General features: G+C 40.3%; 1 protein-coding gene across 3 annotated transcripts in view; it reads left to right on the plus strand.

The window, feature by feature from the left end:
- The window catches only part of PAWR (pro-apoptotic WT1 regulator), a 155,588-nt gene that overhangs the window by 117,345 nt on the left and 18,180 nt on the right, over positions 1-20,063 (plus strand). For all 3 annotated transcript variants that reach the window (XM_073619996.1, XM_073619997.1, XM_073619995.1), the window contains 2 exons: positions 3,722-3,841; positions 13,672-13,706. In XM_073619996.1, coding sequence (XP_073476097.1) covers positions 3,722-3,841; positions 13,672-13,706 — 155 coding nt within the window. The remainder of the gene's footprint in view (positions 1-3,721; positions 3,842-13,671; positions 13,707-20,063) is intronic.

A 20,063-nucleotide genomic window follows, 5' to 3' on the forward strand; every position in this document is an offset into this window, starting at 1 on the left:
TTGTGAAGCAAACAACAAATAGGACAAAATAACAGAAAAAGTCAATGTGCATAACTATTCACCCCCCTAAATTCAATACTTTGTAGAGCCTCCTTTTGCAGCTATCACAGCTCCAAGTCGCTTTGGATAAGTCTCTATGAGCTTGCCACATCTTACCACTGGGATTTTTGCCCATTCCTCCTTGCAAAACTACTCCAGCTCCTTCAAGTTGGATGGTTTGTGCTTGTGAACAGCAATCTATAAGTCTGACCACAGATTTTCTATGGGATTGAGGTCAGGGGCTTTGACTAGGCCATTCCAACACATTTACATGTTCCTCCTTAAACCACTCAAGTGTTGATTTATCAGTGTGTTTGGGGTCATTGTCCTGCTGGAACCTCCATCCTAGCCTCAAATCACACACAGAGTGGTACAGGTTTTGCTCAAGAATATCCCTGTATTTAGCACCATCCATCTTTTCCTCAACTCTGACCAGTTTCCCAGTCCCGACTGCTAAAAAAACCATCCCCCCAGCATGATGCTGCCACCACCATGTTTCACTGTGGGGATGGTGTTCTTTGGGTGATGTGATGTTGGGTTTGCTCCAGACATAGTGTTTTCTTTGATGGCCAAAAAGTTCAATTTTAGTCTCATCAGACCAGAGCACCTTCCTCCATACATTTTGGGAGTCTCCCACATGCCTTTTCGCAAACTCAAAACGTGTCATTTTGTTTTTTGCTAAAAGTAATGGCTTTCTTCTGGCCACTCTGCCATAAAGCCCAACTCTATGGAGCGTATTGTCCTCCTATGTACAGATACTCCAGTCTCTGCTGTGAAACTCTGCAGCTCCTCCACGGTTACCTTAGGTCTCTGTGCTGCCTCTCTGATTAATGCCCGGTCCGTGAGGTTTGGTGTGTGGCCATCTCTTGGCAGGTTTGCTGTTGTGCCATGTTCGGAAGAGACCCCCAAAGTCGGAAGAAGACCCCCGGAGCTGCCTAATAAATTACTTTAAAAACCTGTGTAGGGTTTTTTTTATTGACACTTTTTTACCCCAGGTGAATGGGTAGGGGTACGATGTACCCCATACTCATTCACATAGGGTGGGGGGCCGGCATCTGGGGGCCCCCTTATTAAAGGGGGCTCCCAGATTCCGATAAGCCCCCCGCCTGCAGACCCTGACAACCAACAGTCAGGGTTGTGGGGAAGAGGCCCTTGTCCTCATCAACATGGGGACAAGGTGCTTTGGGGTGGTGGGGCCGCAGGGCGCCCTCCTTCCCCAAAGCACCCACCCCTCCATGTTGAGGGCATGCTCCCTGGAACAGTTCAGGAGGGGGGGAGCGCTCGCTCGTCCCCAGCCCCTTTCCTGACCGGTCGGGCTGGGTGCTCGGATAAGGGTCTGGTATGGATTTTGGGGGAAGCCCCATGCCGTTTTTTCAGCATAGGGGTTCCCCTTAAAATCCATACCAGATCTAAGTGCCTGGTATGCTCTTGGAGGGGAACCCATGCCGTTTTTTTATTCAAAATTTGGCGTGGAGTTCCCCCTCATGATTCACACCAAACACATGTCAGTTCCCTGTCCTGGAGGCGACTTCAAGTCATGTAGGTCGTGCTGAAGTCGCCCCAAGTCGCGCTGTGATTCATACTCAAGTCGTGTCCAAGTTGCCTCCCAAAGTCGCGCTGGAAGTCGTGTTGCCCCTGTGTGAATGGGCTCTAAATGTATTTTTGGTAACGTCTGTAATTAAATATAATATTTAAAACGGGTTTAAAATTGGGAGGAAACCATCTACTCAAGTCTCTTTCCCCTGTTTATGAGCAGTCCTGAATCTAATATAGCATGAGAGAAACCTTTATATTTTCCATTGGCTTGTCTTATTTGTTGTTTTTCCAGTGGAAATGATCTTTTCTATTTATATATAGAATTAAATAATTCCGCCAATTTTATATTCAGTATTTGCTTTCTGGGACATTCCCAAATATTCAAGATTTGGCTGTAAAAATAACTCTGTATAACTTTTTCTCCCTAAAATTTATATTCAGTTTTCATGCTCTGTAAATCTTAGCATTTATAATACAGAAAGCCCCTCTTTTTTTTTTTTTGGGATGCACTACAAATTGCAGTTGCTTAAAGCTCGGTTCACACTGGGGCGACCTGTCAGACGACTTGGCCGCCTGACAAGTCGCGCGCCATTCAGTGCAATGGAACTATTCTAATCGGAGTGACTCAAGTCACTCTGACTTAGAAAAAAGGTTCCTGTACTACTTGGTAGCGGCTTGCATTGACTTCTATTACAGAAGTCGTTTGCAAGCCACGCTGAAGTCCACTGTGTGGGGCGACTTCAAAGTCGGACGACTTTGAAGGAGCCCCAGTGTGAACCGAGACTTGAGGTCAGAGTGTGAATGGAAATTTTAGCCCATTGTTTTCTTCCTCTGAAGTAACTACACCGATTGGGAACTATTTTAGGGCTGTTAAAAAACAAAATCCCAGCTAGCACATAACTTTCAGTTGCAGAATTATTCTATAACACCGCAGTACTAGATGGGCATCTGGTTTTAGATTGACTTTTTAAGTAAGCAACAAACAAATTAAAACCTAGCTCCAGAAAACACTTCTAAACTAGTTAAAGCAGCAGTTTATTTTTTTCTTTTGGAAAAATGTTTTTAAACTATGTGAATAAAAGCTGACCATTGTAAGAAACACTGTCAGTATATTCGTTGTTCCAACTCCTGTAACTGTCACATTTGCTGCACAACATATACATATAAATAAAGGCATGTACAAAATAGAGGAATTCATACACTTCAGGCAGTCTTTATAGGTGTTCCCTGCATACAGTTGACAGAATACAGTGGATCTTTAAAAATGTGGGATTAAGGCTTGGCCGTACACTGTTCGAATCTCGGCCGGTTCCTGCTGATTTGAACCATTAATGGGCAGGCTGAATGTGCCAAGTTGATCGATCAATCAACTTGAGTATAAGCAGCCTGCCAGATTCACTTACGATGATGCAGTAAAGAAATTTGCACGGTGTATGGTCTGCCTAATTCACTAAAGGCCAATAGACACTTTGCAAGGGAATTGTCCCCAAAGCTTAGTAAATGAGGTGAAGCTCTGCTGACTTCCAACATCCAAACATGTGAAAGCAAAATGCTGTTTCCTTGCATTTGATTGGGTAACCTTTGCAAAGCAAAATTACATCACATTCACTACGCTCTGAGGATAATTCCCTTGCAAAGTGCAACTTCCCTTGCCAAATTAACAGTCTATTTGACTTTTTAATAAATAAATATATAGAGTTTACCTAAAGTAACCCTTTGGTCTAAATGGACAGCAGACACCTAGATGTGTCTGCACGTGTCCCTCCATATGTTGTACAGCCCCCGGGAGACCCTAAACCTTGGATATCCTTCCTATACAGATGCCTACCAGCTCTTGTGGCAGAGAAGCCACTCTGTCCTGTCTTCCATATCTCCCTATTGAGGCTGTCCATCATAATTATAGGACAGTAGGGAAGCACAGGAGGTTGTGGGGTGGGGGGGGGTGTAATGACCCTTGCCCACAGTTTTTTTTTTCCCATAGATCTGTACATTTGACATTTTAGATGTCGCTGCATGTCTCTGTGTCCTTATCCCTTACAGTATTTGTAGTACAAAAACCTCTTTGTCTTTAATTATATTGTTTAAGAACTTGCTAGCGCACCCTTTTGCATTCTTTAAGATGCTTATTTTTTTTTTATTCACACAGAGCCCTGATGAGTTTGATGATGAAGCTGGACAGAAGGAATGCAAGACGGAAGATGCAGTTACCCTTCAAAACACAGCACAGAATGAATCCTTTTCTATAGAGCCAGCTGAATGGCAGATGGTGAGAATGTTTTTTCATTGCTTTAAGGGTGGCACGCTTATGCCATGTTGGGAGCTCCATACTATAAACAAATCAATGCGGAGGCCTAATCTGAGAGAGATTTATACCTTTGTTATGACATTATGGTGGGTGCAGAGACACAAATTACTGTGGTAAAATCTCATCAATAAAGCCTTCAAGAGATAGGAAACCAGTATATGAATCAACCCACAGGTGACTGCCAGTGCTGAGCTGACCTTTTTTAAAGATTATTTCCAGCACTTACCGAATGTTTTGTACAGATCTACTTTATTTAGCACAATAGCCACAAGTATTTCAGCCACAAATGTCCATTCTTTTGCATGGAAGTTGCTGTCACTACTTCAGTAAATGACATTTTCTTTTTATTCTTCTTCTTTTGAGAGAGAGTCCAGGTTGTATACATCAAAGATACATAACAAACATACAATGTACATTACTTTAACACTTCATTACTGATTAAAGTCAGTATAATACAAGTTCAACTATACCTTCTCTTGAGTTACATATTTTCCATTGTAAATTCAAGAAAGCACTTGAGAAAGTAGAGAGCGAAAGCAGTAAAGATTTGGAACTATATACTGTAGATTGGCGTAGCTGGAGCAGGGCAAGAGAATAGGAGAAAGAGATGGTGGGAAAGGGAAGGGAACTGGAACAGAGGGGAGAGCGAAGTGTCTGGATACCTCACCCCCCCCACGTCCAAGACCAGTTCCAAATATAACATAGAAGTCCAGAGTTAAGATAATTGCGTTTGTGGGGGTACTAGAAGAGTTTGGTCTTTTTTTTAAAGAACCAAGTTATCCAAATTGTTCAGTACTTCTCATTCTGATCATCCAGAGCCATAGTGAATTGTTCCATCCATTGAATCTCAATGATCCTAGTAAGGCATTGTAAGATAGTGGGGGTGAACTTTGTTTCTACATTGCTAAAATACAGGCTTTGGGAGCATTAAGAAGATGTTTGAGGGATACATTTTTATATTTCTTATTAGAGAGTGGGGCATCAAACAATAAGTATACGGCCAGGTTCCTGTCCAGTATGAATATTTATTGTTTGTTCTACAGATTCCCAGAAGTCCTGTAATTTGGGACATCCCCATACAATATGTAATCGACAACCTCTTTTAAGTGCTGATCACCTATTTATATACATGTATGTGGTTGAAAATGCATAGAAGTAGGTCAAAATGCAGTTGTAAAATGTACATCTATACATTTAGGTTTACTATCATTGATCCCACTAAACTGACTCATTTGGTGAACTTAATAATGCTGTGTTCCTACTGGTAATTGCCCTGCTGTGTACCGATCATGGTTTTGTTAGAGACTATGGGATTGATTTACTAAAGGCAAATATTGACTGATTACTTTGAAAGTGCAGTTGCGCTCTGCAAGGGAATTTTCCCCAGAGCTTAGTGAACGAGGTGAAGCTCTGCTGACTTCCATTGTCCAATAATCTGAAAGCCAAATGTGCTTTTTTTTAATTTCCTGTATATGATTGGGTAGTCTTTGCACATTTTTTCATTGCATTCACTAAGCTACAGGGAACATTATTTTGCAGACTGCAAGTGCACTTTCAAAGTGAGAAGCCGATTTGCCTTTATTAAATCAATCCCTATGATCAAAGTAAGCATTTACCTTTAATTTACTCCAACAAAAATGCCTTGAATTATTGTATTTCAAATAAGTTTGTACTTTAACTGATCATTGCTGTTAACAACTTCATATCGCATTCAGTACCTTATTCATCCCACAGAAGGTACAGGCTTGTACTTATTTCTGTCAGGCATGCTGTGTTGAATCACAGTCAAACTCTGTTAAAGTGCAATGTATTCCATTAATAAATAGCTTCATTTGCACAAAAACAAGAAAGGCATTCTGAAGGTCACACTCTGTTTTCATTGGAGTCCAATACAAAGTGTCTGGCTTTGATGTTAAGACAATTGCCCATATCCAATTTCTTCTCAGTCGGGAGCCCAAATTGCAAATATCTGTTCAGGTTCTAGTGCTTAGTTTTATCTGTCTTATCAAGTGTTGGAGAAGTTTATTACTAAAAAAAATAGAACATTTACTGATAAAAACAACAAATATGTGGTTATTACTTCCAGTTGTTTAACAACTTTGAGTAAATTTTATTGTGCCGCCACAATGTGCAGAGGTGCTGCTTGAGCAGTCACCACCTTAAAGAATCTGGGATAACTTGATCATGGGTAATATGGGGCTTTTATACTTTCAGAGATTTAAATCTCAATGTATATAAAATGCTTTCCTAGATTGTAAGCCTTAACGAGCAGGGCCCTCTGATTCCTCCTGTATTGAATTGTATTGTAACTGTATTGTCTGTCTTCATGTTGTAAAGTATTGCGCAAACTGTTGATGCTATATCAATCCTGTATAATAATGATATGGGTGTGTAACTGGTGGCTAGCACACTTGCAAAAGCTTGAATGTTTTCTGTTTTGCTAAAGTATAACTAAAGGCAAAACTTTCTTTTTAGTTTTGGATAGAGTGGATAGGGATTAGAACTTCTGTCAGTGTTTATTGCTATCTGTGCCCCCATTAAGGAGATTCACCCTTTGTATTTGTCCTGTTTACCATTATCATCGAAAGTTGTCCCCAGAAAAGTAATAGACGGGAAATCTTCCGATGTTGTCACTAGTTAGGTGACCTGGGGGTCCTCAAGTAACTCCCTTAATTTGCAGGGATTTCCTCACACTTCCTGATTGGCTATGGGACAGGAAGTGAAAGGAAATCTCCAGATGACGAAAAAAAATCTGACGGGTTATACAGTGAGGGAAAAAGTATTTGATCCCCTGCTGATTTTGTACATTAGCCTACTGACAAAGAAATGAACAGTCCATAATTTTAATGGTAGGTTTATTTTAACAGTGTTAGAGAGAATAACAACAAAAATATCCAGAAAAACGCATTTCAAAAAAGTTATAAATTGTTTTGCATTTAATGAGTGAACAAAGTATTTGATCCCCTATCAATCAGCAAGATTTCTGTCTCCCAGGTGTTTTCTATACAGGTAATGAGCTGAGAATAGGCACCTCTCTTAAAGGGAGAGCTCCTAATCTCAGCTTGTTACCTGCCTAAAAGACACCTGTCCACAGAAGCAATCGATTAATAAATCAGATTCCAATCTCTCCACCATGGCCAAGATCAAAGAGCTTTCCAAGGATGTCAGAGACAAGATTGTAGACCTACACCAGGCTGGAATGGGCTACAAGACCATCGCCAAGCAGCTTGGTGAGAGGATGACAACAGTTGGTGCCATTATTCGCAAATGGAAGAAACACAAAATAACTATCAATCTCCCTCGGTCTGGGGCTCCATGCAAGATCTCGCCTCGTGAAGTTTCAGTAATCATGAGAATGGTGAGGAATCAGCCCAGAACTACACGGGAGAATCTTGTCCATGATCTCAAGGCAGCTTGGACCATAGTTACCAAGAAAACAATTGGTAACACACTACGCAGTGAGGGACTGAAATCCTGCAGCACCCGCAAGGCCCCTCTGCTCAAGAAAGCACATGTAAAGGCCCATCAGAAGTTTGCTAATGAACATCTGAATGATTCAGAGGAGAACTGGGTGAAAGTGTTGTGGTCAGATGAGACCAAAATCGAGCTCTTTGGTATCAACTCAACTCGCCATGTTTGGAGGAGAAGGCATGCTGCCTATGACCCCAAGAACACTATCCTCACCGTCAAACATGGAGGTGGAAACATTATGCTTTGGGGGTGTTTTTCTGCTAGGGGAACAGGACAACTTCTTGGGTGAGAACCGAATTCCCTCAGCCAGGGCATTGAAAATGGGTCGTGGTTGGGTATTCCAGCATGACAATGACCCAAAACACACGGCCAAGGCAACAAAGGAGTGGCTCAAGAAGAAGCACATTAAGGTCCTGGAGTGGTCTAGCCAGTCTCCAGACCTTAATCCCATAGAAAACATGTGGAGGGAGCTGAAGGTTCGAGTTACCAAACGTCAGCCTGGAAACCTTAATGACTTGGAGAGGATCTGCAATGAGTGGGACAAAATTCCTACTGAGATGTGTGCAAACGTGGTGGCCAACTACAAGAAATGTCTGACCTCTGTGATTACAATTAAGGGTTTTGCCACCAAGTACTAAGTCATGTTTTGCGAAGGGGTCAAATACTTATTTCGCTCATTAAAATGCAAATCAATTTATAACTTTTTTAAAATAGGTTTTTCTGGATTTTTTGTTGTTGTTCTGTCTCTCACAGTTACAATAAATCTACCATCAGAATTATAGACTGATCATTTTTTTGTCAGTGGTCAAACTTAAAAAATCAGCAGGAAATCAAATACTTTTTTCCTTCACTGTAACCATTCCTTGCTCTTTCCAAAATGGGGAAAAAAAAAGTTTTGCCTATAGTTTCTTTAAATGCTTGCACACACTTAACATAGAGTTGACCACTTATTACTAATACTTTTTTTTAAAGTGTATGAATAGCCAGAACGTTTTGTTTTTTTTGTTTTGTTTTGGGTAGAGTAGTAAAGGATACAACCCCATGTCAAGTTTTTATTGTTCTCCTAATTCCTGCTGGGGAGATCCACCCTCTCTATTTTTCTGGTGACAAAATGAAAAGGGAAATCCAAATTATTAGAGTTGCCACCAGAACAGGTTAGGCTGGGTTCACACTGCAGCACGCTCCGGCTCACATCAGGAGTCCAGTGCCTCCCATTCACCGTTTCAGGTCCGATTTCAGCCCGAATTTTTGTCTGAATTCGGACCTGAAACGAACAAAAAGACGCACAGGACTCCTGTGCGATTTGCATCGGAGCCGCTGTGGAGATGTGTGAACCGGCTTCATAGAGAGCTGGTCACAATCTCCTGCTATGCGAATTGGATGGGGGAAACCCAGCCTAATTGTAAATCTTCCAACAGAAACACTTGTTCTTGTGGCAACTGTCGAGGAGGTTAATTACCATAACTTTGTAGAGTTCCTTTTACTTGTTGTTGTGTCTCTAGGACAGGAAGTGAAGAGAAATTTCTCCAACAGGCCACAGACAACTAAATATAAACTGACATTTTAGCCCCTCTCTACCCTATCCAAAACTAAAAAGAAACATTCTGGCTATACATACACTTTAAATCCAGAGGCAAGTGTTCCTCTGCAGATTAGATTTACGGATATGCTTAGCATAAATGGATGCTATGAGTAATTAGGCAACATGGGCACAGATGTTGAAGTAGAACTCTAGGCTAAAGCCTATCCAATCTCAAAGATGTCCCTCCTCCTAACACCTATGCTGACTAACCTGCATATACTTGCTCTGGTCCAGTCGTGATTTGGCTCCACTGTATCAGCTAGCAGTGGCAGTAGAGGAGAGAAGAGAATGCTCGTTAACAGCGGGAATGGGAGCAGTGATGTCACCTAATGGTCCATCCATCACTGTTTGAAACATGGGAGCTGGATCACATGACCAGGCTGTAGCCACCTGAAAATAGGGAAGTATATACATCTTTCTTATACAGGTTAGTCAGCATTGGTGTTCGGTGGGGGGATGGAGCATTTTTGAGATTAGTTAGATTTAGCCTGGAATTCCACTTTAATAATTATTCCTTGTCATAATAGTTGTAGGTTTTTGCATGGTCCCATGTGGGAGTTGTGTTCTTTATAGTTGTATCAGTGTGTATTATTTTTAGAATAATTTTTTTATTACATTTCCAAATAATTTTTTTTTAAATACTGAACACCTTTTGAGGTAAAAATAGGTATGTGATACTGCGTGATCACGTGATACTGCAAGGAACACATTGTTCCTCGCAGTATCACATACATACCTATTTTTCTTTCTCAAAAATTGCCAACTAAAGTTATCACAGGTCTCAGTTTGCATTGTTGAGTTCCTTATTATATTATTTCTGTATGAACAGACGTGTGTCTAACCCCGCAATCATACCCTTATCTCAATTACCTTCAGTTCCTGAAGTTTGTCATTTTTTCTTTAGAGAGAGTTGGTGGTCCATTAGGCATCATATTCCTGTAATTTCCACAGTTGGCCAGAATAGTTAAAGGTTATGTAAATGTTGAATGTATTGCCTGGTCAGGCTGATTTAGAATCAAAGATGTGTTTTTAATTGTGAAAGAATGGCATGCCAGGAATGCAGAGATCTGATGTTGTACATGCTCTCTGGTTAGTAAACAGAAGACTTGCATGCCGCCTTCCTCCTCAAAGCCTTGGGCTCCTAGCTTTCTGCCAAAAATGTAGACAAATTAAACCGTGTCACAAACTGTCTGCATCAGCCCCTTTTTTCCTGTGTAAATTATTGAAACATGTGTTAGGGAAAATGTCATCAAGCTGAAATTATAGATATACATTCAAGTCCTGGAGCCTGCAGTAATCAACATATTAGCCATTATGTCAACATATCTTGGGCAGGATGTGTTTCAGTTATTATGAACATGAGTTCATGTGGCATTACACTGTATACAATGCATGCTTCAAAATGACACTTCTAAGAGAACAGTCCAAAATGTATACAGTACAAGTAGATTCCAGCAGAATGACTCTAACAGAGCATGCAGATAGAATGGTAATTTGGGATAAAATATGTAATTTTTTTACATAGATGCTTAGAAAAATGATAGGGAAAAGGTCATAACCAACCCAGACTCATTGCTTATATGATTTGTGTGCATGAAAGCATTTGCCCATCTAGATTCTTGAATCATTATACTAGTCTTTTATAATAGCAAGAAAGAACTGTGGATGTTACAGCAGTAGCCACTCAGGTTCTTTCTTTCTGTTGTTAATATTAGAAGGGTTACATTAAAAATTTTATCTGATTTTCTGTTTTGTCACCCAGCAGTCATTTATCATTGTAAAAACAGAAAACCAGTATTGTTACTATGAATTCATGTAACCTCATTACTTAAATAGGTTTAAAGCAGGGGTGTCAAACTCAGTTTCATCGCGGGCTGTATCGGAATTATGGTTGCCCTCAAAGGGCGGTTGTATTTGTAAGACTATATAAATTTATGCAGGGCTTTTTTTTTCCTCAGAGAATAGGTGCAGGAACTCATCCATGCCCCTCTCCCCCCACTGAATTGCATCGAACAGTGGGTATGGCCAAATTGCACAGTAGGGCGTCTTAAAGGGGCGATAAATACCAGGAGTGCATTATGTATGGAGTTCAGGGATGTGTCCTGTACAGAGTGCAGGTTTCAGGGGTCTCCTACATACAGATTGCAGAGTTGAGGGTGCACAAGAACATAGTGCAGAGTTCAGAGGTGCACTGTGTACAGACTGCAGGGTTGAGGACTGCACTACATACAGAGTGCAGGGTTTAGGGGTGTGCTATGCACAATGTGCAGGGTTCAGCTCTCTTTCACAGTCTGTCCACATTTCACTTCCACCCCTCCTCAGCTCTGACCTCTGCACTACTCTCCCCCATCCCACACATCTGCACACATCTCCATCTATAGCCTTCATGTGTCTTCCCCCCCTCCTCCAAAAGCTTCCTTGCATCTCACCTACCTGGCTCAGCTCTAGTATTTCCTGGCAGTGTAGGCAGCTCCACCTCTCTCTCTCACTTGCAGTGAGATCATTGGTCAGCATACACCCAGGCACATATGGGGATCACAGTGCAGCTTACCATGTGATGCCCCATCCCACACGACACCTGAATCTACATATTCCTTGTCCCCGTTCCGAGTGCAGGGCAAGCAGGGATCTGTGAGAGCCACCGAGCACACCCCTAGCATATATAACTTTATGGACACTGTAGTTGGAATGTCACCCAGGAAATACTTTGGGATATGTTTTACCTCCTTGGATTGCTAGGTATATATAGCCGTGGTCAAAAGTTTTGAGAATGACACAATTTAAATTTTTCACAAAGTCTGCTGCCTCAGTTTTCATGATGGCAATTTGTATATACTCCAGAATGATATGAAGAGTGATCAGATGAATTGCAATTAATTGCAAAGTACCTCTTTACCATGAAAATTAACTTTATCCTATAAAAAAATATTTCCACTGCATTTGTGAAGAATGCTTCAGGGTGCCAGGACGATCTCCTACAGTTGATTCAGCTACGGGATCGGGCACCACCAGTGCAAAGCTTGCTCAGGAATGGCAGCAGGCGGGTGTGAGTGGATCTGCATGCACAGTGAGGCGATGACATTTGGAGGATGACCTGGTGTCAAGAAGGGCAGCAAAGAAGCTACTTCTCTCCAGGATAAAAAAAATCAGGGACAGACTGATATTCTGCAAAAGGTACAGGGATTGGACTGCTGAGGACTGGGGTAAACCCATTTTCTCTGATGAACCCCCTTTCCGATTGCTTGGGGCATCCAGGAAGAACCTTGTCTGGAGAAGAGAAGGTGAGCGCTACCATGCGTCATGCCAACGGTAAATCATCCTGAGACCATTCATGTGTGGGGTTGCTTCTCAGCCAAGGGAGTGGGCTTACTCACAATTTTGCCTAAGAACACAGTCATGAATAATGAATGGTACAAAAACATCCTCCGAGAGCAACTTCTCCCAACCATCCAAGAACAGTTTGGTGACAAACCATGCCTTCTCCAGCATGATGGAGCACCTTGCCATAAGGTAAAAGTGATAACTAAGTGGCTTGGGGAACAAAACATCAAAATGTTGGGTCCATGGCCAGGAAACAAGACCCTAATTCCACTGAGAGCTTGTGGTCAATCCTCCAAGATGCTGGTGAACAAAAAAACCCCCACAAATTCTGACAAACTCCAAGCATTGATTATGCTAGAATAAGCTGCCATCAGTCAGGATTTGGCCCAGAAGTTGATTAACAGCATGCCAGGGTGAACTGCAGAGGTCTTGAAAAAGAAGGGTCAACACTGCTGTGCGCATAGGCTATGCTACAGCACAGTGATGATGTCATTTCTACTTTTACAAGGTATTAACGTGATTTGCAAAGGCATTTGGTGCACCCAAAGTGGATTTTTATTTTTTGTGAATGTTGAGGAATATGTTGCAATTAAAGTTTTTAATTGCCTGGAGTTCAGCTTTATAAAAGCAGGGTAAATCTTTCATGTGCTGATGCCAGATGTAGCATGTGGACTGTCCGTTATCTATCCATCCACAGGAAATTAGAAATGTAATGCTATATAGTCGTTTGTGGTGGTCATGAGAGGTCGTGTGAACAACACCTCATTGGCTAGCTGTCATTTGGACTGCATTAAGCAGATGCTGGTTTACTTATTCTGTTTATAGTGAAATGTTAGTTGTGTTGGTTTACAGTTGTGTCCATGTGGTCCACTTTATTTTACTGTATATGCACAGTATTTATTGCATATTTTCAGCTGACTATCCCACACATTTTAGACTGTCGCCCTTCTGTGATGTATTGCACAATTTGTCTTCTAAAGAGTTGTTTTGTACAAATTAGTAGACTTAGACTTGCATGATATGTCTGACATGACATGTAGAGAAAAATGCTTTTTTTAAATGTAGCAATGTCTAATGTGCTTCATTAAATTATGGTGGAGAAACGGATATGATTCAGCAAAGCACTCAACATAAAATATATTTAGTGCTCATTTTATTATGGTTTTGGGATGAAGGGTTTCATATTTTCTTCTGTATGTGCTGATACATACTTGGGGTTTTGGCTGTAGAAAATGACTCTTCAGCTCTTCTTTAAACCCACATAAATGTAATCCCTATGCCTAATGCAGTGCCATTGACATCTTTTTGCAATGTGCTGTTATAAATAATCATGTCCTATATTCATAAATGTAAACAATATGTTCAGTGTTTTGCAATTTTTATGGCTCAGAATTTATTTCTGTTTTATCTTCTCTAGGAATCTGTAAGGACCGTGCCAAACAGATATAAGAGGTAAGACTAAACTTTAACCCTTTTGATGTCAGAGCCATTTTTTCAATTTTTTCACACGTTAAAATGCACATTTTGAGGCTAGAAGATTAGTTAAAACCCCCAAAAGCATTATACATTTTCTGAAAACAAAGACTCTGGAGAATAAAATGGCGGCAGTTGCAATTTTTTGTTACACAGTATTAGCATAACTGTTTATCAAACTAATATTTGAAAAATACACTAAATTTTAATTTTAGTGCACACAAATAATAACTATTTTGTTTGTAAAATCTGAAAAATGAAGTTACGTCAAGTAAAAAGTGACAAAATGTCAAGCCTTAAAATTGCACACAGCCATGAAATAGTGACAAACTATGTTACCCAAAATTGTCCATAGTCAATACTTTAAAAGTCTTTACAGATCATATGTTTACAGTTAAGGTGGAACTAAATTCTCTCATTTAAAAACTGTGAACAGGCAGGTTCTGTATTGCAGAAGAGACATAAAATGTCTCTTCACCAATTAAACAAACCTACCTGCCTGCTTGCAGTCTTCTTTAGAATGTACAATTTAGCTGTGCATGCATAGCTCAGTTTACATTCTGGCACAGATCCTGTGTGCCAGGATGACCAAACTCCAATGCATAGAGACATGATCCCAAGCTGACCAATCGAGAAGATCACAGCCCAGCATCCAGAAAAAGTATCAGAGTCTCTCTAACTTTTTTGTTGGATCATTGTGGGTGACCAGTGATCGAAGCATATAAGGAACAGCTATATACACTAACTGTCTGGGGTGCCTTATGTCTCCCCATATCATTTGCAGATCTGCCTCTTGGTCTATGACAGCCTTTTTCAACTGGGGTACCTTCAGGTTTCTTCAGGGGTGCCTTGGCAAAATGCCTAAAAATTGCCCAAAAATGGTATACAAGCCAGCGGGTGGCTTGAGCCTTCCTTTTATTTACACATAGCCACAGGTTTTTATTGTGCACCATTAAAAACTTCCAGCCGTCAGCATCCTAAAAACCAATGGTGTCATTGGTTGATGATGAGGACATCAGGAGCCTGCATGGCATCCTTGTTTGCCCCTCCCCTGGCCCTCTACGTCAGCACTGGGGTCACATTAGCTGAGTGAGGGAGAGAAACTGAGGAAGAAGAACAACACTGGTCAGTACTAGTGTGGAAAAGTCTATTTGCTTTGGAAGAATAAATCACCTCTATCGTTGGGCATCCTATGTGTATGGATGTTGCTGTATTGTAAAAAAACTATTAAGTAAGATCTTTACATGTCAGAGCGAGGTGCCTTAAAATTGTGCCTAACTTTAAATGATGCCTTGACTGAAAAAAGGTTCAAAAACATGGTGGTGCTTAGTGATGATGCATTTGATGGTGTTGATAATAGTACTTTATTTATGTACGTTCCTCAATATTTTTCTTGAAATCCATGAAACGGTTGAAACTCTTTGATAGACAAAATACATAGAATACCTTTGTATTACCAGTGGTTGGTTTTATCACTCCCTTTTGTGTTGCAACTTACAATGTAGGTACCACCACCCTACTCCCACTTGAGCAAATAACCTTTCCAGACAGCAAACTTTCTGTACTAGTTCACTTTTAACATTTTAGAAGCAGGTTGAAGTTAGGTTAGGACTGAGTCCTGTCGGATATTTGTTTTTAGGCCATAGACATGTTTTGCTGAAGCACAATTTTGATTGTGCTGTCAATACAGAGGTTGTAAAAGTTACCTTATACATTTTTTTATGTGAACAGTTCTGTCAAATATATTGTAAAGGGAAGGTGCGAATAGTTCAGTAAGCTGGAACAGAACAAATTGTATTTGATTGTATTACTTAATTCTGAGCCTGTCGTGGATAGCCCAGCAGCAGTGTACTCTATGAAATGAAGCATGTAATAGCACAGATTGAAATTTTTCCATTATTGTCTATGTATTGTATTGTGAGAGAACTTCTTGCTACTGTGAAATTAGGTTGAAAGGTAAGCCCTTTAATTCATGAAGAATTTTCACTTTTGTTTTTTGTTTTTTTTTTGTGTTTTGTTGAGAGCTGAAAAATATAGATTTTCTGACCTGCTACAGATCAGTACAACAGAAACCATGATTCACGTCTTTACAGTCCTCTGGTTTTATAATTACATCTTGTTAAGCACATCTTATTGGTAAACGTACATGTTATAATTTCATAGAATGGTTGCAATTTTAATTGCTAAGCTTTTAATATTATAAATTTAATCAATTTGGGCTAGACATGCATACAATTTAATCAAGTCAAAATTGTTTTTCTTTTGGATAGTGAGAAATGTTTAGATCCTTTGTTTTTATTGTTCTTTGTGTCACCACTTGGGAAATTCGACTTTAACCACCTAAGGACCAGCCTCATTTTGGATTTTAGGTGTTTACATGTTTTAAACAGGTTTTTTTTTGCTAGAAAATTACTTAGAACCCCCAAACATTATATATTGTTTTTTTTTCTAACCTAGAGAATAAAATGGCAGTCAATGCAATACTTTTTTTTGCACCGTATTTGCGCGTTCTTATAAGTGCACTTTTTTTGGAAAAAATTCACTTTTTTGAATAAAAAACTAAGACAACAATAAAGTTAGCCCAATTTTTTTTTATATTGGGAAATATAATGTTATGCCAAGTAAATTGATACCCAACATGTCACGCTCCAAAATTGTGCCTGCTCGTGGAATGGCGTCAAACTTTTACCCTCAAAAATCTCCATAGGCGACGTTTAAAAAATTCTACAAGTTGCATGTTTTGCGTTACAGAGGAGGTCTAGGGCTAGAATTATTGCTCTCACTCTACCGGTCGCGGCGATACCTCACATGTGTGGTTTGACCACCATTTTCATATGCGGTGCTACTCACGTATGCGTTCGCTTCTGTGCCCGAGCTCGTCAGGACGGGGGGTTTTTAAAACATTTTTTTTTTTATTATTATTATTTATTTTACATGATTTTATTTATTTTTACACTGTTTTTAAAAAAAAAATTGTGTCACTTTTATTCCTATTACAAGGAATGTAAACATCCCAATAGAAAAAAGCATGACAGGACCTCTTAAATATGAGATCTGGGGTCAAAAAGACCTTATATCTCATATTTATACTAAAATGCAATTTAAAAAAAAAAGTCATTTAAAAAAATGACATTGAAAAAAATGTGCCTTTTAAGACGTATGGGCGGAAGTGACATTTTGACGTCGCTTCCGCCCAGCAGTGTCATAGAGACGAGTGGGCGCCATCTTAACCTCACTCGTCTCCAGGCACAGTAGGGAGACAGACGCGATCGCCTCCGCCGCTACCGATGGCTCCAGTAAGCGCCGGAGGGCACCGGATCGCGGCGCGAGGGGGGGGTCGGCCCTCTCCCGCCACCGATAAGTGATTTCGCGGCGAATCCGCCACAGAGACCACTTTTATCTGAAAGCCGACCGCCGCACGAAAACGGGGATACTGGGGTTATGGCAGCTAGCTGCTGCCATAACAACGATATCCGCCGCCAAACTTTGGACATACATCGGCGTGCGGCGGTCGGCAAGTGGTTAACAGTTGTCCACAGAACAGGAAATTATCCAACAGGGACATGGGACAATTATTCTAGTTACCCCCTATAAGGGAATTCAACCCTACTTTGGAGAGAGGTACAGTTTCAGTTGTATCTCCATGGCAACCATATGAAGGGAAATCTCCCTTTCGGGTGTAGTTCCTCTTTAAATGATTTTAGCATGATGTATTAATGGGGTAGCCTGGATTATTGACATGGAGAGAAATTCATTTCTCAAAATATACTAAAAATATTTCTGCCATTATACAAATATAGGAAATGTATACAAATTTCAAGTTTCTAGCTCAGCCTTTTTCAACCAGGTTGCTTTCAGGTTTCTTCCGGGGTGCCTTAGCAAAATAACTAAAAATTGCCCAAAAATTGTATACAAGCCAGCGGGTGGATCAAGCCTGCCTTTTATTTACACATAGCCACGGCCTTTCATTGTGCACCATTACAACCTTCTAGCCATCGGCATCCTAACAACCAATAATGTCATTGGTTGATAAGAACAACGTTGAGCGCCTGCACAGCAGCCTTGTTTAGCCCTCCCCTGCCCCTCCCTGTCAGCACTGGGGTCTCATTAGCTCAGTGAGGGAGAGAAACGGAGGAATACAAGTCAATACCAGTGCAAAAAGGCATGTTTGTTTTAGAAGAATAAATCACCTGTAATGTTGGGTGTCTTACGTGTGTGGGTGTTTCTGTGTTATGTGAAACTGTTGGTTCTGTTTTATACATTTTAGAATGGCGTTGCTTGAGATTTGTGCAGAATTTTAAAGGGTGCCTTGACTGAAAAAAGGTTGAGAAATACTGGTCTAATATTGGTCTTTCATTTATAAACACTTATAATCTAGAAATTATATGAAATGGTTTAAATATAATTTGAATATGCATTAGACGACTGGATACAATCAGCACCATGGACAGTGTTGGGCATGCTAGCCAGGTAGCTTCAAAGGTGATTCGGCTGTACTGCAATTAGAAGAGTAGTGACCAATGAAAGCTGCATGAGAAGTCTACATTACAGTGTATTTTTAGTGCATAGCATCACAAATTGTGTTTTGTTTTTTTTCAGCCATTTTATTTTGTTTTTTGTAAGTTTACCAGTTTATGAAATCATTTACATAAATTTTAATTCTATCACAAATTTCTCCTAGGAAGAATAAACCTATAATGCAGACTGCTTCCATTTTTTTTTTTTGGGTTGCTGCCCGCTTTTACATGCTCTTTCACATTCTCCCTAATTTAAAATTAGAATTGTTGACACCTTCCTAGTGGCCACAGAAGCTGTGCAGAACTAGGATGTCAACGGAGAGATCTCCCCAATAGTGCCCCCAAGATATAAACAGAGAACAGTAGTCGATTTAGGTCTCCAGTCACTGCTGTTTCAATTATTGATAGGTTGACCCTTTAACTACTTCCGGACCATCTACCGTACTGTGGCAGGGCAAGCCAGCTGCGTAAAACAAAGTGCCTGTACCTCGTTAGCTTCTTCCAGGTCTGGGGTGCGTGCACCACTGGCGACCCACTCAGCAGGAGCCAATCGGCGGGTCCGGCGGACGCAATGTCCGCCGGGAACCTGGCGATCGTACGTAGAGAGGCAGAATGGCGGTCTGCCTATGTAAACAAGGCAGATCTCCATTCTGTCAGTGAGGAAGAGGGAGATATTGTGTTCCTGCTAAGCAGGAACGCGGATCTCTCTCTTCCTCCAGTCAAACCATTCCCCACACAGTTAGGTTTTTTTTTTTTTTATTGGATATGTTTTATAGCAAAATTGTCGGTCTTTTTTTGTTTATAATGCAAAAAATAAAAATCGCAGAGATGATCAAATACCACCAAAAGAAAGCTCTATTTGTGCGGAAAAAAAAGGACATACATTTTTGTTTGGGTACAGCGTCGCAAGTCCATGCAATTGCCAGTTTAAAGCAACGCAGTGCAGTATCGCAAAAAATGCTCTGGTCAGGAAGGGGGTGAAACCTTCTGAGGCTGAAATGGATAACTATTTAAAACTAAGTTTTAAGAATAGGATAGAAGGAACATTTTCCTTTTTTTGTTCCTATTTTTGTTTTTATAGTTTTTTGTTGTTTTTTTTATATAACTATATGGTTGTCACATATGCTAGGTCAAATGTGTACTATAATGTGAACAGATCGTCTTCAAATAATTATATTGCTGGTTGCAGCATTTTGTTTTCATTGTTTGCTCAGATTCATGCCCTTCATTTTCATCTTTATTTCAACAAAACTTGTATTCACTTACAAAAACTTTACGTGCTGGCAAATATTTGTGCTTTTAAGAGTAACTGCATCTTTGAACATATCATTACAAAACTTCCAGGGTGGACTAATGCTAAATATGGTAAAACTCAGTTTACTAAATTCCTCTTATGTTAATGTGTCTGAAAGACACATATTTAACACAGTGGAATCATTTTTATAAACAGAACTGTCTGCCAAGCTCTGTTTTTGATTATAAGGCATCTAGCGTGCACTTATTTTTGACATTAGAGAATTTTTTTAAGGCTTTTCTTAGTACATTTAAAAGTGGTAGCATAAAACTAGTCTGTTGAATATTACCCAGTCATGATCAGGGCCAAATCAAAAAGGGTGTATGTAGGCTTGTAGTAATAAAACTGTCTAAACCAGGGGTCTCAAACTGGCGGCCCTCCAGCTGTTGCGGAACTACAAGTCCCATCATGCCTCTGCCTATGGGAGTCATGCTTGTAACTGTCAGCCTTGCAATGGCTCATAGGAATTGTAGTTCTGCAACAGCTGGAGGGTCGCCAGTTTGAGTCCCCTGGTCTAAACCAACA

This window comes from Aquarana catesbeiana, linkage group LG03, assembly GCF_042186555.1.
Source record: "Aquarana catesbeiana isolate 2022-GZ linkage group LG03, ASM4218655v1, whole genome shotgun sequence".
NCBI classification, from domain to species: domain Eukaryota; kingdom Metazoa; phylum Chordata; class Amphibia; order Anura; family Ranidae; genus Aquarana; species Aquarana catesbeiana.